The sequence below is a fragment of the Aspergillus melleus genome, assembly GCF_016097325.1.
Source record: "Aspergillus melleus strain CBS 546.65 chromosome Unknown contig5, whole genome shotgun sequence".
In the NCBI taxonomy this organism is placed as follows: domain Eukaryota; kingdom Fungi; phylum Ascomycota; class Eurotiomycetes; order Eurotiales; family Aspergillaceae; genus Aspergillus; species Aspergillus melleus.
The window spans coordinates 777,063-803,094 of record NW_025763374.1 but is presented as its reverse complement, the minus strand read 5'-3'; the positions used below and the strand labels follow the sequence as shown (position 1 = coordinate 803,094).

General features: G+C 52.6%; 5 protein-coding genes across 5 annotated transcripts; 2 read left to right on the top strand and 3 right to left on the bottom strand.

The window, feature by feature from the left end:
* Positions 1–335: 335 nt before the first annotated feature.
* Positions 336–1,406, top strand: LDX57_008766 (uncharacterized protein; the record flags this gene model as incomplete). Its single annotated transcript, XM_046090488.1, has 1 exon — positions 336–1,406. The coding sequence occupies one exon, from the start codon at positions 336–338 to the stop codon at positions 1,404–1,406; it is 1,071 nt and encodes a 356-aa protein (XP_045946463.1).
* Positions 1,407–2,594: 1,188 nt separating this feature from the next.
* On the bottom strand, positions 2,595–3,212 carry LDX57_008765 (uncharacterized protein; the record flags this gene model as incomplete). Its single annotated transcript, XM_046090487.1, has 3 exons — positions 2,595–2,869; positions 2,951–3,031; positions 3,116–3,212. 3 exons carry the CDS (start codon positions 3,210–3,212, stop codon positions 2,595–2,597), a joined length of 453 nt encoding a protein of 150 aa, XP_045946462.1.
* A 1,929-nt stretch (positions 3,213–5,141) lies between these two features.
* LDX57_008764 (aldose epimerase family protein) lies at positions 5,142–14,926 on the top strand (the record flags this gene model as incomplete). Its single annotated transcript, XM_046090486.1, has 2 exons — positions 5,142–14,392; positions 14,446–14,926. 2 exons carry the CDS (start codon positions 5,142–5,144, stop codon positions 14,924–14,926), a joined length of 9,732 nt encoding a protein of 3,243 aa, XP_045946461.1.
* A 510-nt stretch (positions 14,927–15,436) lies between these two features.
* LDX57_008763 (uncharacterized protein) lies at positions 15,437–17,397 on the bottom strand (the record flags this gene model as incomplete). The annotated part of the gene is made up of 2 exons (XM_046090485.1): positions 15,437–17,301; positions 17,364–17,397. 2 exons carry the CDS (start codon positions 17,395–17,397, stop codon positions 15,437–15,439), a joined length of 1,899 nt encoding a protein of 632 aa, XP_045946460.1.
* A 917-nt stretch (positions 17,398–18,314) lies between these two features.
* Positions 18,315–25,163, bottom strand: LDX57_008762 (uncharacterized protein; the record flags this gene model as incomplete). Its single annotated transcript, XM_046090484.1, has 2 exons — positions 18,315–22,132; positions 22,181–25,163. The coding sequence occupies 2 exons, from the start codon at positions 25,161–25,163 to the stop codon at positions 18,315–18,317; spliced, it is 6,801 nt and encodes a 2,266-aa protein (XP_045946459.1).
* Between the last annotated feature and the right edge of the window lie 869 nt (positions 25,164–26,032).

Below are 26,032 nucleotides of genomic sequence, written 5' to 3'. Positions count from 1 at the left end.
CCGAACGACTGGCCGCTTTCTACGGCAAAGTCGGCGGGAACTACGACGTCTTGTTCCTCGATACCAAACCCTCCGCCTTGTCTTTTATCTACCAGCGTCTAGGTTGCTTCCACAGCATTCAGCCCTCTACCGACCCGTACAAACCTCCCTCCGTGCCTGCACTACAACCAAACGGATTCGTGCGATGGCAGACAATTCAGTTGCTCCTGGACCCGGACGAGCATTCCCGATACTTACAGAATGCGGTGGCACTGTGGGATATTGAGAACCCCAATGGCGGGTATTTCCCCAAGGATATACCCCGAGACGCCTTTCCGGCCGAGTCCGACCCGGAGATGGTGAACTGGCACGAGGAAGTGAGTCGGCGCTTCGAGTTTGATTACTGGAAGAAGAACATCTTCCGCTCGTCCCCGCCCAGCTTTGGCACGTATCATTCTCACTTCAGCCAGAAGGATGCCGCGAGCAAGGACAGTTACAGCCAGGATAATCAGGAACGTCAGAGCCATCGACAACCCACCACATCGCATCGTCGACACGCCACCACCACCAACATCCCACCTATCAATCGCCCTCAGCGACGCCGCAGCACCGAGATGCCGTCTGGGGGTCGACGGGTCCATTCCACATTTGTGCGACGTCCGGAAGAGTTCCAGCCGGAGTACACCTCCCCTCGCGCACCGTCCCCGCCCACGTGGCCCAAGCCGTCCCGGCGGGGTCGCGAGCGTGCGTCGTCACGTCCAGTCAGTCCAGGAACCGTGTTTGGGAACGACACGTCGGATGCGTCCTCGGAGGACTCGGGTTTGGGGGTTAAAGATCCACGGGTGAATCGGTATAGCTACCACGACAACCTATCGCCACCGACGTCTCATGCTAGGCGTCATTCACACGAAGCATATGCCCGCCGGCCTAGACAGGAATTGTCACCGGATGCCCATCGCTGTCATGGGCCGCGAGAATCATACGCCAGTCCCGACTCGGGGCGTCTGTATGATTCCGACGGTGCACGTCGAGTGCGGTCTGCCAGAGTATACCCGGAAGAGTATCATGCTCCTCACTCGGGGAGCCCGGGAGTGTTCCGCGAGCATGTCTTCGCCGAGGCGGCTCGGGCCTCTCCCGGGCCCGACATGCCGGTTCACCCGCATGCGCATCACCGCCACGTCAGCACGAACTATCCGTACGTGATGCGTCCGCATGCAGATCTCGACACATGTGTGATGGAAGAACCCCGCCGTGCCAGCTACAGAGGCACCCCTCACCCGGCTAGCCCTCCCGAGCGCATGCGGTTCGCTAGCACCGGTAACGCGCGGGGGCCTCGATGGGCGGTACCTACTGTGACTAAGCGGATGCCAGTGATGGCTGACATGGAGTATGCGCGGGGGAGACGGACGCCGATGTATGAGCGGTGACCGACAGATTACGGCTTTTGATATATTTGCAAGATGAGGATATGAATGATGTATGAACTCTACTCTGGTATGTTCGGGTTTACTGGTTATGGTTATGGGTATGGTCATGAACATGTTGGGTTACGACTACGATTACGTTATAATGAATTATGATTAGACGGACAGTTTTGCACGTGTACATGCAAGCTTTATTAGAAGTAGGATAAACATTAACCAGCGAGACTATTCAATTATTACACATCTCTTGATACCGGCAGTATGTTCACGATCCCCCCCTTCCCACTATTCGTTCACAATCTTGACCTCTTCTACTGTCATAATACATAAGACCGATAAGTACTCAAATGACTGTATAGAAAAAAGATAACCGATCACTGGATTGTATTTGCGAGCTAAGCCACTCGCCCTCAATACACTTTGAGTCCCGGTTCGTCTTGGCGTTCTGGTGCCTCAGGCATAATAGCCAAGACTTCCGCCCTAGCCCTGATGTCCTTTTATGTATGCAAGTTGCAACACCATTGAAGACATCTTTCTTGCTATCTCGGCGAATTCATACAGCCAATTCATGTGGTTGACTTCTTGTTCTATTAAGTTGGCTTTTATGATCATGCTGTAGGATACCTCGAACGCAGGAGGTCTAGGATTTCAATCCAATGGAAGGTAGTATGTCCGGACGCAATCTAGCAAGAGAACAATGTAGTCCATGAGACGAGGGTGCGGCGGAGAACAAACAAAGGAAACAGTCTTATATTGTAATTAGGAACGCTTGGAAGAATAAAAGATCCTTGAGGGTCTTCATCATGAAATGGTCATAGACGGCAGGGTCTCACGGTTTGCAATCGTAGTTCTCCAGGCTATACGCCGAGGTCTGCCAGTCATTATGGAGTGTCTATGTATCATATGGGTAAGTTAATCTAGTAAATTGGTAGGACGCTGAGTTTTAAGGTGCACATGACAAGAATCTACGGTGCCTCTATCTATGAGGAGTGTAGGAGCACGGTAAGCCACGGTTTCGAATGTTGTAAATGATTTTCTTTTTTGCTTCATTATTTTCTTGTATCTTCCTTCTGCCACGTTGACTGCTTGCACTACTAGCGCACTTTGAAATGTTGGCGTGCCTAGGGCCTTCTCCAAGCACACGGAATGAAATGCCCATCCCTTTGACGATGAAACATCACGCCACATAGCCTAGATATAGATCCCATAATTAGTTCTGCCTGTACTACTGACCGAAATACAAAGGCCGAGAGCATACCGAACGTCGTTAGCATTAGGTTCATAGCTCACAACCACCCGTTGCACACCAGGCGTGCCCCCGTTATAGGGGTTCGAGCTACGCACGAGCGGAAACTCCTCTAGGCCCACACCGACACAGTCACGGGAGAGAGGAATAGCTGGCTGGTTGCCGTTGAGGTTTCCGAAGTAATGCGGATAGTTTCTAGGGTCATTTCCTGGGTACGGGCCTATTGCAATTTTCATTAGGTCCCGTTAATCTTGGCTATACACACAAAGAGGGGGTTGTGCTGGTGGGGAGGGTCACTTACCAACTTTCCTTCCTGCATTGTGAAGTACCCGAGCCTGGTTGGCAGCGGCAAGAATATGTGCACTGTCGAAGTTTTCGCTGGCTTTTTATGGTGTCTATGGTTAGTGGATCATGGTATACGTAAGGCTTTGGTGGAGGGTTGGTGCGAGTTGAAGAGCAGACGTACCACATCCAACGGAGTTCTGGACCAAATTTCCGTTGATCACAATAGCTCCACCTAGGCCTGCCGAGATGGCAGCACTGAAGAGAGCAGAGAGCTTCATCAAGGGCAATGTATAAATCGACGTGTGGAGAGTTTAGCTATGAGAAGGGTTCGTACAAGTTGACCGGTAGACAGAGGCTGTTCACTGCCGTTCTTATAGGATTTTCTCAGCTGACTGGTGAATGCCTTCGTCGGGTAATTTCTTGGTTCATTTTTCTTTTCTCCGGCGAGATCTATGCATATGCGAGAGTTTCAACGGCCTAGTAGACAAATTATTGAATGGAATGCCGAGGTGGCATGTAGCACAGTTCCCACATTCTCTATGGCTTGATATGCGGAACGGATAGCAAGGAAGGTAAGCTTGGAGCTCTAGCGACATGCTAAGTACTGGGTGTTACTCATGAAGGGATACTGACATTGTGAAATGGTAGTTAGTTGAACAGACGGGCGCCTTGCATGAAGGGCATGAATCTCACTGCGTATGTGATTAAAACAAACCCCTTGCAGTTTTACGTAGAGCCTGGAGTGATATCCCCCATTAGATCTTCTGGCAAACTGGGCCCAATGACCTATTGGCATGTATATCACAAAGATTGGTTGGCTACACATGCAACCAACCGGCGCAGCATTCCTAAAGAGACCCGAAAATGCCTGTCCCACGGATATCCCCGGAGCCCACATATGAGCTACATGTAACTACCGAACACGGCAGGTCAAACTAGCCTGTCTGAGTATCAGTCGCATTTAGTCCAACCCCTGTCTTCTCGCCATCGTGACATCGCATCCACATTCCCACCTTCTTAGCATACTTCTGGCTCTGGGCTACGGTCAGTGGTTGGGTAACTCAGAATACATACCTCGCTACTGGCACCTGCCCTTCGCCCCCTCTGCTTGACAGCAGATCAAGAATCCTCCGGTGTTGACATTCGGGACGTCGCAATACGAGGTCTTCCATTGGCCCTGCCACTTCGTACAGCAGGAACGAGAGGCTACTTGATTATTGCAGCCGCAGTTCCGTGCCGCTGCTATTCCCAGGATGGTAAAAGGCAGGTAAGTGGGTATATAGGGATGATAGATAGTAGGCAATGTTGGATTATGGTTGAAATCATGGAAGTTGAACGGCTTCGTTGCTGCTGTAGTCGTGACTGCTTTTATACCCTTACCCTCTTGCTGCAGGAGCTGGATCATATTGCCATCCGGTCGTTCTCGGAATTGGCATCCCGCAAAAAATGCTACGATGCGGGGCTGGGGTCGATAGGTACTCTACTGTGAGATGACATGTATGACTTGCGGACGAACCATCCCTGTTGACGGTCAAATGCAAGATTGCATAGATGACGCATGCAGTAAACGTTTAGCAGAGAGTGTCAGCATCATCGCATGCGCTTGCTCTAGCACCGTGGATACGGTAACATAGATTTTCTAGTACCGCAAGACGAACGGCTGCACCGAATGCGGAATTGAAGTTGTAGCGTATAGATGGCTCATCACGAGCTTGTCAGACTCTGCTGGACAGTGAGGACGCCGTGCCGACTGAGACATTATAACCGAGAACGGCCTCGTTACCTCAGGCCATGGACGGCCGATAGGTGTTCCCAGAAGCCGCTTGGGGATTTGAGGTAGGATGTGCTTGAATGATGGCGTTGTGCCTCCCTCCAAAGATCAAAGACTCTCGGAGAGTTGGCAGCACAGAGTGCTTTCCCGGCTAGCTTCGCTGTCAAACTCGGTGGGCCAGAAATGACTTGGGGTTGATTAAATGCGCTAGAATGGATCTATGATCAATCCACCTGTCTGCACGTTACATGGGCGTGCTCTATATTGCCCCACCAACTTTTGACTGTCGATACCTACGGACCCCGGCGTAGTATATCCTGTTGCTGGTCTATATAGTATAGGTGTTCTTCTATAATTGTGCCGCCAGCGTCGCCGTGGGCTCCATTCACACAAACCCCAGTCCATCAGATCCCAGACCTTGCCCTCGCAGTCCAAAATGGCTGACACGACTCTCCTCCATATGGCAAACGCCGGAGCCGGCGAGGCGATGATCCTTGAGTACGGCCCAGCTGCTCAACGAAAGTTCATTATCGTCGACGGCGGCCCAGCAAATTGGGACGGCTCGCTGTATCAGGACATAGCCTACTTCAAATATTTTTTCTCGGCGGCCAAGAAGATATGGGGTGACGGCGGGCGCACAGAGCCGTTCAATCCGTCGGCAATTATAAGTTCATGCCTGAATGAAGATCACTACAGGGGACTGGTGTCGTATCTGAAGTCAGCGAGTTCGAAGAACGGAAGCTTTCGGGGCCCGATTGTGGTTCTGAGCACTCAGTCACTGGGTCTCGCGGAGTTTAAGGCGGTCCTAGGGAAAGGTCAGCTGAAATGGACCTCCCAGCCAGGGTTCCCATCAGACGCTCTGTCAGGTCTGATCTGTGACGCTCCGGATAGCGAGTCGATCAAAACCTACAAAGCCAGCGCCTCAGACAACAATCAAGGCGGAGCCATCACCCAATTGCCCGCGAATGATGCCAAATATGAGGTTCTGAACAGCGAGGGTGGTATCCTGATGCATACCGACCCAGGGAGTCCACGAAAGGGGCATATCTTTTTCACTGGCGACGACGCGGGCTGGAAAATAGGCCCTAGTGTTGCCGAGAAACAGTACTCGATATACAAAATCCAGGACCACGGTAGATGGCAGAACGGGCGGCTCGCAAAAGAAACTCGGATTGTTTCTGATGGCGTCAAGCGCGAAACTGCCCTTCGCAGTCTCTTTGCAGCCAATATTCGAGGCTACGTAGGCTTCCAAGACAGTTCCCTCCTGAAGACTCGAGCGAGAGTGCTATTCAACCACATTTGCAGCGCCGAACAGCTCACAGCGGAATCAGCCGCTGCGTATCTCACGAGTTTGGATACACGGCACCAGGCCTACCTCACGGCCTGTGCATCCAACCTCGATGACGGCAATGGGAACTTTGCTATCGAGCTGATCGAGACACATGGCGGGACTGCCCTCACCCCCGTGCCCTCCGAAGTCATGCTTCGCGCCGAAGGATGGGTGCACTCGCTGCAGCCCTCGGAGCCGGAATTTCCGCTATTCTACTCCATGCAGGAGTCAAAAGTTGCACCCGCCGAGGAGTGGATAAAGTGGATCTCAAGTGACTCTTGGAGCTCGAGGTACCTGAGCATACTGAGTATTCACTCTATCTGTGACTTTTTCCAATCCTTTTCGGCTAACGCGTATGCCGTGAGTGGTAATTGGAAAGGTCGCCATGAGTTAGCAGCCACGATAGTGGGCCTGGGTCTTGCGATGCACAACAAGAAACGCACGGCTATCTTGTACCTGACTGATCCAAGTGCCTTGGCAGTGTCTGTTATAGCCTTCTATTGTTCCGTGCTGGGGAAGGATATTACAACGTTCTTCACGCCGACCTCCTTAAGTATTAGGTTCTTGAGTCAGGGTTTCTACCTAACGCTTAATGGCGACGAAAGCCCCCCAGCAAACGGCCGAGATGTGAACCAACGGTCTGCAGAGCTGCGCCTTGGAACGTCCAATATGGTGACCGATGCTGAGGTTAAGACCCAGCTGGAATCGGATGCGTCGAAACTGGCAGACCGATTCAAGGCCTCCGACGGCGGATATCAAGTCTCGTCGATGAATGTTGGTACTACCTCGTATCTTTGCCTAACGGCACCAAACAAGCCTGGAATACAGACCAGTAAGCCACTGCCTCTGGCTGTGATTGAGAGCTGGTCATCGGCAGCAGACGCGCTCGACTCTGTCCAGTGTATCCAAGCGACAGCGACTGGCACCTTGAACGGCTCAGTGATGAAGCTGGGAAAGCCATCGGGAGCGAATTCGTGGCCATTGACCTGGGTAAATCAGGCCAATGGGGATAAAAGAACCTTTTACGTCAATAATACCACTGGCGTAGTCACGGAAGGTAGTGTACAGACTCCACCGGCGACAGGTAGCTCGGTAGCCTTGTTCAAGTTTGAGACCATGGCAGCTAGCAAAGTCGCCCGAGCGCCATTATTGTCGCTTCCACCTCATACAGACGATAGATTGGCCATTTCGCCCTCACTGCGCAAGTTTTGCGAGGCTGCGGGTATAGAGGTTTCTGCGAGCTTTTCTGGTACAGATGCCCTTGCCGCGTTAGTTGGCAAAGACCATCTCACCTCGCTGGGCTTCACACTGAATATGGAGGAGGCCGCATTATCCTTTGCTGTGAATTTGGATTCCTCCACCGTTGACTTTGTTGATAGCGGTGTCTCTTTCACTGTTCATGCAGCGAGGATCCACTTCGTGCTCTCAGATAGCTCGACTATCTCCTTTGGCTCAACAAAACTTCGCGTTATATCTCAAGTGATTGAGTTAACGTGGGACACGAATTTGGCACTTTCCACCACGTTATACGTTAACTTCAAGGGAGGTATGAGTATTAAGGATCCGAAATCCGTGGAAAACGCGACGCGCACGACACCCCTTCGGAAATGCCTTTTGGGCATGGGCATGAGTGCCGATGCATTGGCGACCATCAAGATACCAAAGTTGCTTAGCTTCTTGAGCGACCGACCAGCAAGCGTTATCGAGATGCTGGAGGAGCAGCTGCCGGCAGTCCTGGTAAAGAGCGGGATTGGAGCCCTGAAGCCCGACTTGAAAAACTCAGTCGTACAGGCTTCGCACACACCAACCAAACAGGCTTATATCAGTAACGCGAAGATTGCTTGTGACTTGGGCTCAGCTCCATCCTGGAACAAGAAGATCACACTGATGGGCAAAGAGCTCACGATTAAGGACATGAAAGTTGTGATCGAAAATGCAGCCACCTCTGCGCAGCGAATTTCTTTCGTCGGCTCCGCTTCAACGCAGGCTATTTCTGGTTTAGATATCACCATGAAATGGTCTAGCGTACTTGATTCCAACCACGTGAGGGAATGGTTCTTCACCTTGAATAACATGTCCATCGCTGCCCTCTCGCAGCTCCTGCCAGACACGGCCGACCTCCCCCAGCTCACAATCCCCATTGCCGAGTCACCACTGAGCAGCCTCGTACCATCGGTGGTAGGATTCTCACTGAGGCAACCAGTGGCCAGCGTATCCGATTACCATCTGGCCAATCTCTCAATAGCGGTGACTATTGCAGAATCAAGCTGGAAGAAGATGCTACCATCGTCTTTCCCAGTACAAAAGATTGGACCGCCTACGATTCGCGTCAACGTGCATAATCCGGGGAGCAAGAATCTTCGGCAGGTAGGGGTTGACGTGGAAGTGACACTAAGAAGTGCTATTGCGTTGCAAATCCAGTTCGGGGCCGAGCCCTTAGTGGGCAACCAACATGAGTTCCGAATGAGAGTGACTGGCCCTCCTGAAGGGGTGAGCTTAGCCCAAATCGCCAGTGAGATCGGGCTGGGTAATGACCTCTCGACGAAGATTTCTTCGGCGATCCCCATTGTCGGGGACTTTCTGTCCAGAGCTCATGTCGTTGTTCTTTGTCCGACGCTCACGCTTCAGGGCTCCACCGCGACATTTGGGGATTGGCGTCTCATTTTAACGCTGGAGACCTGGCCCATCACCGATGCGATCGTGCTGCACAGGACGCACTTGACGTTGGAATCTATCAGTGGTATGATTTCAGCGAAGGGTACGGCCTCGTTGTTGGTCGGCAACAAAGAGGTAGACGTGGCGGCCAAAACGCCCCAGGCGAACCTGCCAGGTGAGGTGCGCGTCACCGCACCAAAAGGCATCTCAGCAGCGGATTTGTTGAGGACGTTACGTTTGCCAGACCTAAGCGACATCCCAGAGGTCGGCTCCCTGCTGAGCGTGCAACTTGATTCGGCATCTTGCACGGTAGATTATACAAAGACCGAGCCCCGTAAGCTGGTATGCGTGGGTGCGAGTTTAACCTGTTCAGGTGAAAGGGTTTCCATCGGGCCTTTGGTCCTTGTCGGAGTGAAAGCTACCTTCCAGTATCATGGACAAGACGATCCCCTCGGTCCCGGAAAAGCGCAGAAGACCTTCCACCTCAGCGCCACACTCGAGGACAACAGTTTCCAAGTCGACGCCTCTTATGATGATGCGAAGCCGGGATCAATTCAGCTGCGTTTTACTAGGAAGTCGAAGGTCACGTTAAATCAGACACTGACGAAACTGCTGCCCAATGATATCACGAACGTTATTGCACCAGTGGTAGGCACGCTAGCAGTCGATCATGTGGAAGTTTCTTTTGACCCCAAGACGAAACGTTTTACGTCATTCGAGGTTGCTTTAAGTGACCTTGAACCCTTGGCAGTGGACAAAGTTACCTTAACATCCCTGAGGGTTGTCTACAAGGCGGCAGTGGTGGCAAAAGGAAATGACAAAGGATCACCGACGTCCCTGAAGGTAAACGGATCGGTGAAAAAGGAGGCCATTGGTGCGACCTTCGAGATTAGTTGCTTGCCAAGCTCCAAGGTCCCGTCGGAAGTCGACTTCTCGATCCTGCCCACAAAGCCAGACAGTCTTTCTCTCGCGAACTTCATCACGCTCCTAGGTGTCGATCGGCCTGCGTGGGCTTCACCGTCCGGGAGCCCGGATTTCTTCACCTTCCAAGTCACGAAGATCAGCGGGCAGATCGCCAAGCCGGCCAGCTCAGAGCAGAGGAAGTCTCTTGTTATATCTAAGTTCGAGGCTGTAGTGGAGACATCTGCCAAGCTGACAGTTCTTCAAAACCTGAACATTCAGCTTGACCAGCTCCGACTTGACCTCAAGTACGAAAAAGGCAAAGGTCTGTCTGCCCAGTTCAATGGACGTTTGAGTCTCAAGTCTCCAACGGTAAATGTCTGGGTGCGATACACCGATGAACCCGTGAAGCAGTATGAGGGCGAACTGTCAAACATTGAAGGGCCCTACGATGCGAAGGAGCTGGCGAATAGGTTCCTCAGCGAGGACCAGTTTAAAATGCCCGAGAACGTTGAATTTCCAGCAACGCTTCCTCTCGTATCGCTTCACGTTCTTATCAAACCCGGAGTATCCGCCAAGGTTTGGGGGATGGGACAGAAAAAGTGGAATCCAACGCTTTCCGGTGTGCCAATAGAGATGGCCTCACTAGGGGCAAGTGTCGAAGTGCGAGAGCCCAAGGAAGAGAAACAACCAACTGATAAAGAAGGTGATATGGAAAGGATTGACGTGAAAGACGACGGAAATGGCGATGGAAAGGGTGACGGGAAAGCCGGTAGGAAAGACGACAAACTCCCCACAAAGGTGGCCAAAGACTATGACATTCGTATCATTGGAAAGCTGGGCTTCACGGACTTCACGGCTGCAACAGCATTGCTGGATATCCGGACCAACCATGGTCTCATTTTGCAAGCATCCGTGAAGAAAAAGCAAAATGCAAAGAACGAACTGGAGGGACTGACAAATGAGCTGGCCTCTACGGACAAAGCCCGATTTGCCCAGCTTTCGAAGAACTCGACTATTCCCTCATTGTCTATAGCTGACAAAGAGCTGCAGTTATACCTGGACTTTGACAAGAAGCTCTTCTATCTGGCTGGAACGATCGGCGATAATATATCCGCCCTGATTCTCGGTCGCCCCAAGCTTGGGCCAGCGCCCCAAGAGAGTGACGCGCGTAATTATGTGGTTTCTGTGGTAGTGCAAGACATCGGCAAGTTGTGGCCAGAGTTTGATAGCACAGTCGGTCAGGTATTTGACTGTGAGGTGCTTGCTGGGGAGATTGTTGCGTACGATGGCACCTACGCACAACTTACTGACGACCTGAAAACCGCCTATTCGCAACTCAAGATCAAGGGCTCCAACGATGCATCTAACGCGATAGTCTCGCAGGATGGTAAGGTGGGACTCGGTGTCCTTTTCTTTGGCAAGCTCAGCCTCAAGGGTACCAAGGCAATGACCGACGCCGTGAACATGATTGTGGAGAAGGACAAGCCAGCGGAGATTATTGTTTCTGCCATGGTCACCAAGCCAGCAGCTAATTCTCAATTCCTGGTCAGCATCAGTAATTTGACATTCTGGGGAGGACACCTCGTTCTCAATGATACCAGGGGCATGTACAGCAACAAGAAATTTTCTGTGGCTGGTAAACTCACCGCGACATTTGAGGGACTGGACAAACTCAAGTTTGATATCAACCTTGACGTTGAGCCCGGGAGCACCAGATTCAAAGCCATCACCGCTGTCGGAGATGATACCAAACCAGTCAAACCGTTTGGCAAGTTTCATTTTCAAATGAAGAAATTCAGCATCGAAGGCAAATTTCTCCGCAAGGACGGCAAGCGGAAGAGTGAGGTGACCATTACGGGTGACGCAACCCTGGGTGGCAAAGTCGGACTGACGGGTGCCCTGATGTTTGTCGATGGAGCGCCTTGCATTGCTGGTGTGAACTTCAAGGGCTTGGAAATAGATATCAAGGACGTGGTGCAGTTGTTCAACGGCAGCTCCAGCGGCGATAGTACCGCGGTAGCATGGCCGAACGAGTACCAAGCGCTGGCACTGAAATTGAACGACTTGTATTATGCCAAAAGCGACCAGACAATTGACGGGAGGCAGTATACGACCGGGTTCCACATCAGTGCTCTATGCAAGTTGTTTTCAGACGAGTATAAGTTCTCGCTCGATGCTGCCTTTGCGGCCCCTGGGTTAAAGATTGAGGCCAAATACCTACCGTCGATTGATCTCGACTTTGCCAGTTTCCGCGACACATCCATATCAATTGAGGCAACAAAGTCCAAGGTAATTAAATTCGCATCTTTGACCCTGCGCATGGCTAACGATCAAAAGAAATCATACACTGGTAAAACGACGGTCACTGTGCTAGATCTCAACCCGACGTCGGTTGATCTTAGCTATGCGTCGTCCGACCATTCGTACTTGGGAACGTTCCAGTACAAAGGTACAATTTTGGGCCTTTCCAATCCAACGATCAAGATCAAGTACTCGAAGGAGAAGAAGTTCCAGGTGCTGGAATTGCCGATCCCAGCAGAGCTCGGTGAGGCCTTGAAATTGGTAGAAGGGATCGAGGAAGCCTCCAAGACAATAGACACGAACAAGTGCGGCGCTCTGGTGAAAATGATTCTAAAGATTCAAAAGACGAAGTTCTCACTGAACGTGGCGCTTGGTGGTACAAAGCCCTCCGTCAAAGGTGAGAAGAAAATTCAGTTCTATATCACCGGGAAGTTCGAGATCTTTGTGGCAGATAAGATTGTGGCAACCATTCAAATGCCAAAGCTACACGGCGCGCTGGAGGATTTCAAAGCAACCAGTCTGCAAGATGCCATCAAAGAGCTCTTGAAGAACAATGCCAAGGCGCTGGGCGAACAAATCTTGCAAGATTGGGAGCAATTCCTGAAGTTATTTGGAACGATAGCCCTCGCCGACATCAGTGAGAAACTGTTGAGCGTCGCGATGTGCCGCAAGATCAAGACGGACAACGTCAAAGACAAGGCGAGGCAGACAGCAGAATCGAAGAAGACCGACGTGAAAAGCAAGGGAAGCGAAACCAAGGTGAAGCTGACCGAGGCGGGGGGCGCGGCGGGCGCGGCGGGCGCGGCGGGCGCAATGGGCGGCCTCGCGGGCGCCTTGGGGGCGGCGGGCGGACTGCTAGAGGGTTTTGGCGCCGCGCTGGCCGGCTTCGCTGGCTTTCTGGTAGGGCTCTTCAGCTTCTTTGGCATAGGATCGAGCGAGGAACAGAAATACTCCAAGGACAAGAAGGATCTCGAAGGCCTTCACACGGAGCTCAAGAACATGCACTCAGCAGCCATTGAGTTCATCCACAAAGACGTGCTAAAAATGGATGGCAGTCCAACCTGCACCTTCGTGACCGGCGAAAGGCTGCACGTTGACTGGTCCGCGATCAAACCCAATAAGGCCGGCTTCGACTATGAGAACTTTCAACGTTTTACCTGGACGGTCATCGTCAGCTTTTCGGGAAACATAGAGGACAAGAATAACTTCGTCGTCAGCGTCCCAACCACGATGAGCAAGGATATCGATAAGCCCGAGTTTCTATACGCCCCAACGGTGTATGTCTGGGTAAAGGCGACCTACAAGCACTCCAGTGATCCAAAACAAGACTTGGTTTCGCTACCAAGCAGGCGAGGTAGTAAATCCCATGTTCCTTCTCTAAAACCACCGGGGGTGAGCTTTTCTTCAGCTTCCGGCCAATGCACCGTCACCGTCAAACCGCTAGAATCCGAGAAATACCGCATTGTAATTGCAGGTGCAGACGAGCAAACGCCAGGTTCGACCTTATATAATCCGGAGCCGCACACGCTGGACCAGAACGCGTTGGATATTCCGTGGGCAAAGCTCCAGGTGCCCGAAACATTACCAACCTCCGTGCGTGCCTATGTTCAGCGGCTAGCAGGAAATCCCAATAGCCACAATGACTCGCCTTGGGCCAAATCGCCACAGGAGGTTCGTCTCGCGCCTGTGCCTAAAAACATGAATCCTAAGATGAGCAATGCGAGCGAAAACACCGACGTTGATGTGCAATGGCAACAGCCCGGTGAGGCCACGACCCCGGTGGACTATGAACTGCAGGTTTTCCGGGTTGATGACGATAAGCCGATCAGCTCCATTCAACAAACGCCTCAAACAGTGGGGCCAGATCAACGCAAAGTCCGACTTTCCTCCTCAGAGTTCACTCCGGGTCTTCGCATTGCGATCAAGGTGCGGGTCGTGCAGAACGACAACGCGATTGCCCTGACGGTAACCAAGCCATTTCAAATTGTGATGACGCCTAAACAGCCTCCCTTCTGTGACTTCTTGCCACTGGGAGCCCTCATTCAACGGTTCCGGGTGGGTGATCAGAACATCGTCCTAGGATACGACAGTCAGGATGACTACGTGCAGTACAAAGGACCACAATTTGGTAGGACCATCGGCCGCGTTGGGAATCGGATTGAGAATGGAACATTCCAGTTGAATGAGGTGGACTATCACCTGCCACAAACAGATGGATACGGCAACACCACCGATGGCGGCAAGCGCGGATGGGGCAAACGCATTTTCCAGGGCCCTATCAAGGAGAAGCGGAATGGGGTTGACGCTACATTATTTACCTATCTTAGTGCAGACGGCGAAGAAGGCTTCCCAGGGGAAGTCGAGATCAAAGTCTGGTACATGGAAAGCCACGGGTCCACGGCAACCGGAAAACCGACGACGGTGCTTACAATTGAGTATGAAGCTGCAACGACCAGGGAGGAGGTGCAAAGCACCATCGTCAATGTTACCAACCGCAGGTATGTTTGAAGCTCCAGACGAGGGGATGTTACATGCTAATTAGAGCCTGCAGTTATTTCAACCTGACCGACGAGCCGTCGATAGAAGGGACAAAAGTAAAGCTCTGCACTAGAAAATATCTCCCGGTCGACAAACGAGGCATACCAACGGGTGGTGTTTCCGACTTCAGTACTGACTTCACCCAAGAAGCCCCTCTGGGGGCTGATGAACCAAAGGTTGATCACTGTTTTGTGGCTGAAAGCAATGGCAACTGGACCATCGACACGCGGGGCAACCCTCCCAAGACCCTTGGCTCATTCAGCAAGGGCAATGTTCACCTCGAAGTGCAAAGTACAGAGCCGGCATTCCAGTTCAACACCGGAGACCATCTAAATCTTTCGGAAAATCCTCGCTATGGCCCGCGTTCGGGCTTCTACATTGAGCCGTGCCGGTATATCAACGCCATAAATAAGTCAGAATGGCAGAACATGGTTATACTCAAGCCTGGAGAGAAATATGGCTATAAGAATGTCTACACGGCTTGGAAAGAGTAGATCAAGGCGTCGTCTCAGTTGCGACATACAATCATGGGATGTTAACCAGGAGTCTTTACTGGAGTATATCCCTTACAATTCCTGTAGCGAAATAGTTGTTTATAGCTCTCCACCAATCAAATAATGGCATACGTACGAAGGATAAAGAATCCGAGAGTCGGATCCGAGAGCATCCCCTGCATACTATCAGTACATCCCTGTCTAACCTACCGAGACATTGGGGAATGTCTCTCGCTCCCTTGCTCCGGTGTATCGCGCTGTCACACAGTCTCCTGGCTCTTGAGAATGATGTGGCACTCGGGAATAACCCTCTTGCTTCCTGTCATGGGAATACTACAAGCTGCTCCCACAGCTTCGGGTCCTTGATGGCTCCAAGCACACCCAGAAAGACAGTGTCCTCGTTTTACACTTATTATTATTATTATTATTATATTGGACAATGTCGGGGTGATTTTAGTCAGGTTTGACGACAATAAGTCCAAGGACCACACGTAGCTATAGCTACTACATTCACAACAATTCGTGAGAGTCAATGTGACCCTTGTTGCAGCCTTCACTCGCCCCCTGGCTGCCAAGGGCCTTCCTGTACGATCCAAGTGTCTTAGTTTCCCACCACGGTTGAGCAACATTCCGCATGCAATTGACACCGGAATGCACCTCCCCACCTCTTACATGATGTGAGAACCAATCATCAATATAGCTCACCCTTGCCCCGATACGCTCGAATGTTTCGTTGGTGGCCTTTTGTAGGATATCCACTCCTCCCACGACAGGGCCCCATGGATTAGGCGCCAGGAACATCGACTCATTTCGGACCACGCCACTTACCACCCCCGGATGCAGTGGCGTGGCGTGGCTTGTGCTGCAGTTTCGATCTGGAGACACGCTTCTGTCTGCGCCCCAGCACAGGCCTGTTTGGAAGAGCATGGGAAGTGGATGAACGTCGGTCTCACGGATGCCAGTCTCCTTCATCAAGCGCTGTACGACACGCTTAATACGCTTCGCAAACCGCTGATTGCTCTCAATAAAGTCTGAGCGCTTCAAAAGCTCATCAATAGAGTATCCTGGAACTCGCGGGTTGGGGGGGCCAGGGGGTATCGGAAGCTTCGTCTCATTCTTTCGTGAAAACACCAAGGCGCTCCCATGTCCCTCCTTTTTTGCTTTCTCTAGGATTTCCAGGCACAGGCTCGGGTCGGCAACAAGGAGAGCCCAGCCATATGCGCTTTTCCCTTTAGGTGCTGGTACAAACTGGAGAAACTCATCTATGTGGCCGATAGCCAGCCAATCCGCGTCGAGTAGCAAAGGGTCTTGAACCTCCTGTGCCCGCAGATATTCGTAAATGTGAGGGTTCTGATGGCCGTGAGAACCAGCAACAATGCGGCCTGCTGGATAGCTCTTGCTCCCCTTTTTGTATGGAGGAATAGTGATCACGTTGCCCATTGAGTTGACCTCGTCTCTGGTACCACCGGGACTGTAGATTGAGCCACCAATATGCTTCCGTGCTCTTCTAAATGCCATTTGTCCCGCTGCCCTAGATCCTTGCGATGAACGCATATTGATCTGCAGGGTAATTGGCCCCTCGGACCCTGGCATACTCGTATATGCGAAAGTTATGTAGTCCTGGACCCACACATCATCGGCGTTGAAGAGTTCCAGACTCTCATTAGAATGGGAAGTCTCCAAAGCCCTCTTCATTTGAGTAACGAATTTGTGTTGCCAGATAAACAAGGGGACTTCGGGGTCTTGGTGCGTCTCCACCGAAACAAAGGTTGCAGCCCGCTGAAGAGAATGAGAAAGAAGCACCGGTGCGACCCGAAGACGAACAACATCATCTGACGATACCTTTCCATCCTGAATGTGAAGATGGACTTCAACTCGGCCGTCCCACCCTCCGGGTCTTCGCGTATCGCGGGCGTCGATTCCCAGCTTCAATCCTTTCTTCAACTCCTCGCTTGAGAACCGATAGTCATTGGTAGTGAAGTTCCACCTTTGATCATCTTCGCGAAAGATACGGACGTTCTTTCTGGCAATCTCCTCGTGGATCTCAATCGTTCCCCAGGCATCATCGCTTATATTTTTGGCTGGTACCGTTGCTAGGCGAGCCATGTACCGCGGGGCCCGTTGGACATCGTCAGAGGCGTCGTGGCAGGCGGCAAAGTCCTCAAAACTGGTAATATTTCCGCTTTCAAATAGTTTCTCGCATCTTAGATCGGTATCGCCTATATTTGGCAAGAATATGGCGCCGTTCTTATCCCAGTCAAGTTTCTGCACGAGGTCACTCTCCTCATGGACGTCGACGTAGCCATCCCGATTGCTGTCGGCGCGGATATCGGCGTGCAGCCCGAAACTCAGGTTGTAGAGTAGCGGGCTGGCAGCTATTACCAGTCAGTACCTTAGATCCCTTTTGAATGTGTTCGCTCATGATTTCATCACATACCTAATAGCTGCATCAAGTGACGAACGTAGCCCATGATCAATGACGGATTAAAGGCGCCTATCCTATCACCCAGAACCGACGTAGAGGCAGAAGTTGGACCAATATATCACACGTTTGTCATTCCGAAAACGGCATCATTTAGGGTTTCCTTCCGTGGGTCTTCAGAAAAGATTAGTTTCAGTCCGGCCTTTGGGACATGCTACGTGACATGTCACATCGAGTCCATGACACTCTCTGTATGATAGTAGTTACTACCTTAACCTCTAGATGGACGACGTCATGGAGTGTTGTCTTGAGGTAAATGCAACCGTAGCTTTATCCCAGATTTTGGCCATCCTTCCAGTCAACGTGTCATGCACCAGGCATTGACTGTCCTGTGTTTGGTCATAGCCTGGCCATAGGGATGGCAGTGGACAGAGTCGAGTCTACCCTTCCGCGACTCGATATCTGCACATGAATCTATTGTTGGTGGCTACCACATCCTATGGGAAAGGGAAAGAGTCCCAGAAACGGAGGGGAAAGGGGTCGGTTTGTGATATATAACTGAATCCGAGGAGCAGGTCTTCGACCGTACCGTTCGGTGACCCTCAATGGCCACTTCACATTCGCGATGCCATTTGACAAGGATTCTCTTTTAGCACTCAATTAATGCACTCGGGCGTACTGTATTCGCATGATTTCAGTCGTTGCCTGTTACACCATTCTTTTTGTACCAATCTCGCCGCCCGGTAGCTTGCACACCCACCTATATATTCTTTGCGAGCTTTGCCACTGGTGCACTGGTGCATAGCCGATATATCAGCATTCTCCGGGGCATGGGACATACATGTATACTAACCTGGTCGGATCCGTTTATTGGCCATCAATTCAATGCTATTTTGGCTATGTTCGCTCCATTATAACCTCCCTCCTGATACTTTACTGTACAACTAGACTCTGTATGCCTTATCTTTACCCATCTAGCATGTCAACCAACTGCTTTACCCATTCCTCCATCTTCGAACCCGCACTCAGAAAACTATAATGATGTCCTTCCGCCCTTATCACGGTCACATTCCCATCTCCCATAATCCAGTCCCAACCAAGTGGTCCATCTGCTCTATCGTTGAGAATCCACTCCGTCACTCCGCGCTGCGAGTCTGGGACGCTGAATCCCCTGTCTTCTTGGCTCTTGTACGTCCCGTCGACACCTTGTTTTGCGGAGATGAGGATCGTGGCTGGAATTCTCATTCCTTCACCAGGTGGGGGTATAGCTGTGAAGCAATACCGCCCGAGTTGCTCCTGTGCTAATGAGGCATCGCCCGCGCCAAATGCGGCTCTTGTTGTGGAGATATGTTGTAGTAAACCATCTGGCATACGAATTGAGTATGGAGAGGAGGGCGTAGGAGGGCACGGGCATGGCGCGTCAAGCAAAACCAGTTTCTCGACTTCGCCGCCTGCTTCGAGGAGTTGGCGCATGGATTCGAGGGCGAGAATCCCGCCGAAAGAGTATCCGCCGATCAGGTAGGGTCCTTGTGGTTGTCGACGTTTAATTTCGGCGGTGTAGCTGGCCGCAAGGTCTTGGACTGTGGGGATGGCATGGGTTGGGGTAGAGGTTTCCGGGGAGGGGAGCCTGATGTGCGTGTAGGGGCTGTTGAGCGCGTAGATGGAGGTGGAGGTGGATGGGCACGTTTGGGCTAGGAGCTGGCCTAGCTGCGTGAATACAGTTCCGTAGCCTGGACCGCCGGGCATGAGGAAGAGATTGCGCGCTGAGGATATCCCACGGTGGAGGAGCAAGGATGTTGCTGTCGCGGGGCGCGGATCTGGCGTGGATTCTTCTAGATTGGTATTGCCTACTGACTTGTTTGCCGGTGGGTCGTCACTTGCCGGTCCGATATCAGAGCATGGTGTGTCGTCTGACTGAGCTGACGAAGAAGAGCTGCTTGGCGTGTACCCCAGGGCACTTCTAACCAACTCATAGAGCGACATGACGTCCACAGTACCGGCAAAGTCTGCCAATGGGATGTCGACGCCTAACGCCTCCTTCAAGTTACTGATGATTTCCGGAGCCACTAGAGAGTCGGCGCCGAGATCGTCAAGTCTAGAACTCGGGTCGATTTCTGCAGTCTCTAGCTCAAGAACATCGCCGAGGATGCGTATGACAGTGTTCTTCCAGACCTCTGCCGCGACAGGATTTGAGTAGGACTCGTTGTCGCTGGGCGGTCCACCGCCGTGCCGTTGTGGCGAGATAAGATCACACAACGCCGCCACATCTGTAGCTGTGACAAGATCGGTGGTAGAGATATCAACGCCAAATCGGTCTGAGATACCGGCCAGAATCTCGGCGCTCACGAGCGAGTCGATGCCAAGCTCCTCTAGCATTGCTTCTTTCCGCACATCAGCGAAGGGGACATCTAGACACCTACTCAGTATCTGTTGCACTCCGATCAGGATTTCGTCGTCTTCTTTAGACACTTGCGGGGTAGGCGGGACAGTATAATCTTGCTTCTGCTTCTGTGGTTCGTCGATCTCCTCTAAAACCCCTGGATTCACCGCCGCCAGCGTCTTCACTAGGGAAGTACGAGGCACCCCGGTGAATCGGAGCCCCTCAGCAGACCAGATTATCTGCTGACTGGTGTAATCGAACGCGAGCAGGTCTAGCAACACAGTCCTCCTGTCCTCCCGCACAATCCGTGTATATGCGCGATACTTTCTGCCTTGGAGGGATCCCTTCGCTGGCCTTATCAGTCCTATTCCCGTGCAGATGTACGACGTGTTACACTGGAGACCTTCCTCCTGATCCGCATGACGCAGTGAGTGCACAAAAACGCCGGCCACTTGCATGAAATAATCCAGGAGTAACGCATCTATGACATTCTCGTTAGGTGCAGCAACCACCGACTTGTCCGTAGGCATGTCGATCTCGCCGGCTCCTTCCGAGCCCTTGCCGACTATATATCGCAGCCCCCGGTACGGAGGTGAGTAAGTGGCCAACGTGGCGAACATTCTATACACCATTGCTCCGCGCAGAGCCTCGGTTTCCGGGTCCTCGAGCAAGTGGGACATGTGTGTCCATGTGTTGGTTGTGTCTGCGTCTGCATTCTTATCACTTTGGACCTTGCCGTAGTAGACGATACCAGTGCAGTGGGACGTCGGTCGTGCGTTCTTATCGTCTTTGGGTGTGGAGAGTACTTCGAAACGCCAACCCCTCTCCTGCGTGTTATTGAGGGTACATCTAACGTTGCGCTGCGTGTCCAGACCCAGCGGCGCTTTAATTTCCACGGCTTCAAAGCCGATCTCATTCTCTTGGTCACTTATATCTTGCAGCAAACGAACCGCATGGGCGACCAGCTCCAAGTACATTCCCGCCGGGCACAATGGGCTTCCAACCACCACATGACCGCTGATTAGTTGTTGATATCGTTGACTGCGCGTGTCGATGCTGAACCGCATGGTAGAATCGGAGTCCGACTGGGACTGCGGGGGTTCTTGCACAATATATGGGAAATCAATAACGTTCTTGTGGCAATGAGGACATAATCTGTATTCGTCATCCGTTTCCGGGCCGGAAGGGTTATATTCAATCCAGTGTCGATGTTTCTCGAACTGGTACGGAGGCAGATCCACGCTCCGGCCCTGAGGCGTCAAGAAGTTGGCCAACTGGCTTCGGTGAAACGGCCAGAACTGAACCCCACGACTGGTCTTCCATAGAGCGGCCGTCGCAGCTGCGAGCGATCGCCGTGGATCGACGCCATTGAGTGCGATGAATGTATGGTCATGCTCGGTTGTCGCCAGAGCATTCTGCGCCATCGCGGTAATCGGGCCCCCGAAGCCCGCTTCTACGAATGCACACGACCGGCCTAACCGTGCGACGATGCGATGAATTGCATCTCCGAAATAGTTGGGGTCTCGGGTATTGCGACCAATAATGTTAGCGGTTGGGTCCATACACGTCCAGTCCTCCTCGTGGCCTGAATCATGGCATGACACGAAGGCGGATGATGGGCGCTGTAGTGGAATCGACGTCGATAATTGGGCACAAGCATCCAAGATCGAATCTGCCATGTGGCAATGATATGCGTATATCCCCCTCAACACCTTGAAGCGGAGTTTGTTCCTGTTTGTGAGGTTTGATTTGTATTGTCGCAGGTACGTCTCCAGAGCCTCCACGTCCTGCGTGCTTCCCGCGACAACGTAGTTGTTTGGTCCGTTGTAGCACGCAACCTCGACCCTTCCGGAAGGGTATTTATCAGTAAATTGCTGCAGGTGCTGCATGGAAGTCATGTTCGAGGAAACGAGATCGGCTTCGATGGCCATCATCAAACCTATATCCGGTCCCCACAGTCTCTGGAGGATAGAGGCACGCCCCGTGATAAACTTCATGCCACCTTCGAGCGTTAACCCCCCCGTAATGACCAGTGCCGCGCACTCGCCAAAGGATTGGCCACAGACTGCCTGCGGAATGACCCCAGAGTCAATCCACGACATGGCACTGGCATACTGGATGGAAAACATAGCTGCGTGGCGGAGAACTAGGTCATTTTCACCCTCGCTATCACCGGATCCGACACCGTTCAAAATGGTTGGAAGCACACTGGGTAGACCGAGAGCGAGCATGGCTTCCTCGCACTCGTGCAGTCGGGCGCGGAAAACCAACGAGTCGTCGTAGAGGCATTTCACTGCCGGGGTGGTGGTTCCATTCTGGCCGCTCAGAAGCAGCACGATGGGTTTGGAGTCCGACACGGAGATATGTGCTTCCGGGTTGCGGAGCTGGGCCTGCAGATCAGACACTACTGGATTTAGTTACTGTCATCAGACATTAAAGGTGTACTACTTACGCGATCTTGCTGTTGTGGAGAACCGATGTTGAAGCTGCCCATTGCCTTTCGCTGCCAAAGCAAACGCCAGCTCAGGTAAGCCAATGTCATTGCTCTTGCCGCAGATATACTCCCGGAGCTTGGCACAAGACGCCAAGAGACTGGGCTTGGATGCAGCCGAAAGAAACACCGGCCACTCCGATGTAGGTTCCAATTCAGTTGGTCTCATCTGGCTGGTACGTTGAGCAAGCGGAGGTGCAACGATAGCAGCAGCGTTGTTACCAGACGCACCAAAGCTGTTCACCAGGGCCAGGCGCGTCTCATCGGCCCAATCGTTCAACGACGTCGGGATCGCCATGTGATCTGGTTCCAGCGCGGCAATGTTGGGGTTCAATGCCGTAAATTGTGCCTGTGGCGGGATCTTGCCGTGCTTGAACATGAGCAGCACCTTGATCAGTGAGATGACACCCGCTGCTGCTTCGGAATGGCCGACATTGGGTTTCACTCCGCCCATATGCAGCACCGATCGCCTGTCTGGCCCACCCAAGACCTGTCGGATCCCCTGGACCTCGATAGGGTCTCCGACGCGAGTGCCCGTGCCATGGGCCTCGATGTAGGAGACTTCGTGTGGATCGACTCCCGCGCGCGCCAGCACATCTTTATACAATGCTGCCTGGCTTTCGAGCACTGTATTCGTGATACTGGTATTGTTGATGTTCTGGTTATTGCCGGTTGACAGAAGCACGCCGTGGATCTCGTCTCCGTCCTGGAGCGCACGGTCCAGCGGTTTCAGAGCAACAACCCCAACGGCCTCGCCTCGACAGTAACCATCGGCACGCGCATCAAAAGTCTTGCAGGCGCCTGTCTCGCTGAGAAAGCCTGCCGTGCGTAAAGCGTCGAACAAAGCCGTGTTTGGGATCAAGTTGACGCCACCCGCGATCGCCCGCGTGCACTCGCCTACCTGAAGAGCGCGACAGGCTTGATGGATGGCCACCATGGCGGATGAGCATGCCGTGTCAATGTTCTGCGAGGGACCTGTCCAGCCGAAGAAATGACTCAGACGACCTGACACGAAGGAGCGCAGCATCCCTGCCGCCGTGTACGGCGAGGGCGGTTGCGAGCCCTGGTTCAGGACGTAGTCTTGCGTGTTCATTCCCACGAAGCATCCTGTTATATGACCGGTGAGGGGGTCATGGGTCTCTGATGCTGATTGCTCGCCGCTGACCCACCCTGCCGCTTCGAGTGCGTGGTATGTGGTCTCGAGCATGAGTCGCTGATGCGGGTCCATGGCCGCCGCTTCGCGTTTGGACCTCCCGAAGAACTTGTGGTCGAAGGATTCTATATCGGAGAGGAAGTGACCACAGAGACGGTTTTTCGTCCTAGCCGAAGCCTCGGGGAACCGAACGGGGTCAATCTCACGAACCGTGCTCTCCCCGGTCAGCAGTGCCTCCCAGAGTTCGTCTGGTGTATCACCGGCGGCCGTCCGACAGGCCATACCCACGACGGCCACGGCCTGTTTCGGGTAGTCGCTGTACCTTTTAGGCTTCTTCCGCGGTGTGATTTCCCTAAGAATTGGATGCCTCAGGTGCTCGTCGGGGCCGAGTTCCAACGCGCGTACCACCGCCACCTGGTCTATCCGAAGCGCGAGAATCTGCCCCCAGGCCTCGAGCGCCTCCTCCTTAGATATGTCCTCAATGCCTCGGTCTTTCATCCCTTTGTTGATCATACGAGTCGCGGACTTTGACTGAACCGACAGTCCTACGCCGCGCCACGTCGTCCACTGAACTGAAGTGCAGTTATCCCCTTCGCGTCTTCGCTGGACCGCCAGCCCGTCTAGAAACGCATTCGCTGGCGCGTAGGAGAGCTGGCCCGGAAACCCGACCAACTGTCCAATGGACGAGACCAGGAGAAAGAAGTCCAATGTGGCTGGTGGAAAGACTGCATCGAGGCTCAGAGCGCCTCGCACCTTCGGGGCGAATACGTTCTCGATATCAGCCCGCGTGCAGCCTTTGAGTGTGTGATACCCTGCCGTTCCTGCGGCATGCACAACGCCCTTGACGGCTGGAGCATGGAGTTTACTGATGGCCTGCCGTAGCGTGGAGTCTGCGCCGAGCAGACTGAGGTCAATGGCCAGCACATGGACTTTGGCGCCAAAGGCCTCCATCTCAGCGATGCGAGCTAGGAGAGTGTTGGCACGGATGTCGCGCGCTTCGGACTCTACCCCACGTCGGCTCAGAAGTATCAGATGACGAGCGCCCTGCTCAACCATCCAGCTAGCAGTCTCGAGGCCTATGCCGCTTGTCCCACCTGTAATCAGATATGTGGACTCCGAATCGAGCGCCATCGCTTGTCTCTGTTTCTCCTCACCGTCGGGGAGCAATACGGGCTGAAGTGCCGCCGTTTGCGGCCTTCCTTCTTCCTCATCCTCACACACTCTGATTATGTCAAATCCCCGTGCAGATGTGATAGCGGACAGCGGAAACCGCAATCCCTCCTCCTTCACCTCGACCAACCCCCCAAAGAGATCGGGGATTTCCATCTTCAGCACGCGCGCCAGCCCATGCAAAGGCGCATACCCCAATTGACTAATTCCATCGTGGTTCTTGACCAGCGAGAACAGCTTAACGGAGTCAGCACCCTTCGCCGTCTCCGTCCCCGAGGCCTGGGAAGGCTGGGATGATACCAGCACCTGCGCGATGGCAATCAGGCTTGCACACGAGGCCACGGCCGCAGAGTAGACATTTTCGCGGCCATCTGCGGCATACGGAATGTGTACGACGATGGACGGTGTTTTTTCTGTCAGCTCGGCGTTGAGCTCTTCAGGGTTGGTGATGACGGCAGTGGTGTAACCTAGGTTGCTAAGCTGGTTTCGGTACGTGGCTAGCTGATGGCTTTCGCACTGGCTTTCTTCTACCACAAACACCACTTTTGTGAATTCTAGTGGCTCTGGGGACAATGGACCTGGTGTCCAGTGGATTCGGTGAAATTGGTGCGTGGAAGTCATAGCTAACAGGACGGATGTAGAGCCTGAAGATATGAGCTACCAGGCTAGATTGTCATCGAGGAGAGAGTAGAGGATAGGGGAAGATGGCAGAGTCCCGAGACCGGTCAGAATTTGAATCCTCAACGCCACAGATTCAGGCGGGGTATTGGCAACGCCCAGAATCCGCAGCTGGGGCGTACGGTGGACATCGTGACGAAGGATTTTGTGAAGCGGGTCCACGTTTTTTTGGCTGAATAGCTCGCCGTGGAATCAAATTAATTTCGGTTCGATTGCGATTCGGTCCGATCCGCACATAATCGCCGAGTTGAGCACGGACAGCTTGATCATGGATGTGTGGTTTCAGCCATTGTTGTAATGATGAGGATTTTTCCCGGGCTTCGTAAATAATGAGGTTCCTGATAGACCAGTTCAACTCAGTTGAGATGATTGGGGGCCTGGCTGTTGAGGGAGAAAAGGTCTTGCTGGACTGGCCCACTGGCCTGCAGGATCAACGTACACTAAACATCATTAGATTAAATACGATCCATCAAGGTTAGGGCTTGATTAATACTCGTCATTTTGCCTCATTCAGCACGTGGTCTACACCGTATAGTCGGTAGGTAGTCCAAAATCTGATTGTGGAAATGCCAATTGGATGAGCAAAAGCAACGGGTGATGGAGCTGCAATGCCTGGATTGATGTTTTCGATGAAGAAGAACGGGGACCAACCAAAGTTGACTTTCCGTCACATGGACACTAAGCCACATCAGGCAAGCGAGGCCATCCCGATACGGAGATATCATCCGGTGTGTCCTCAGGCATACATTAAGGGCTTGGCGTTCTGTAGCCTCAGGCATCGCACTGTCCACCAAGTCGATTGGGTTTATGAT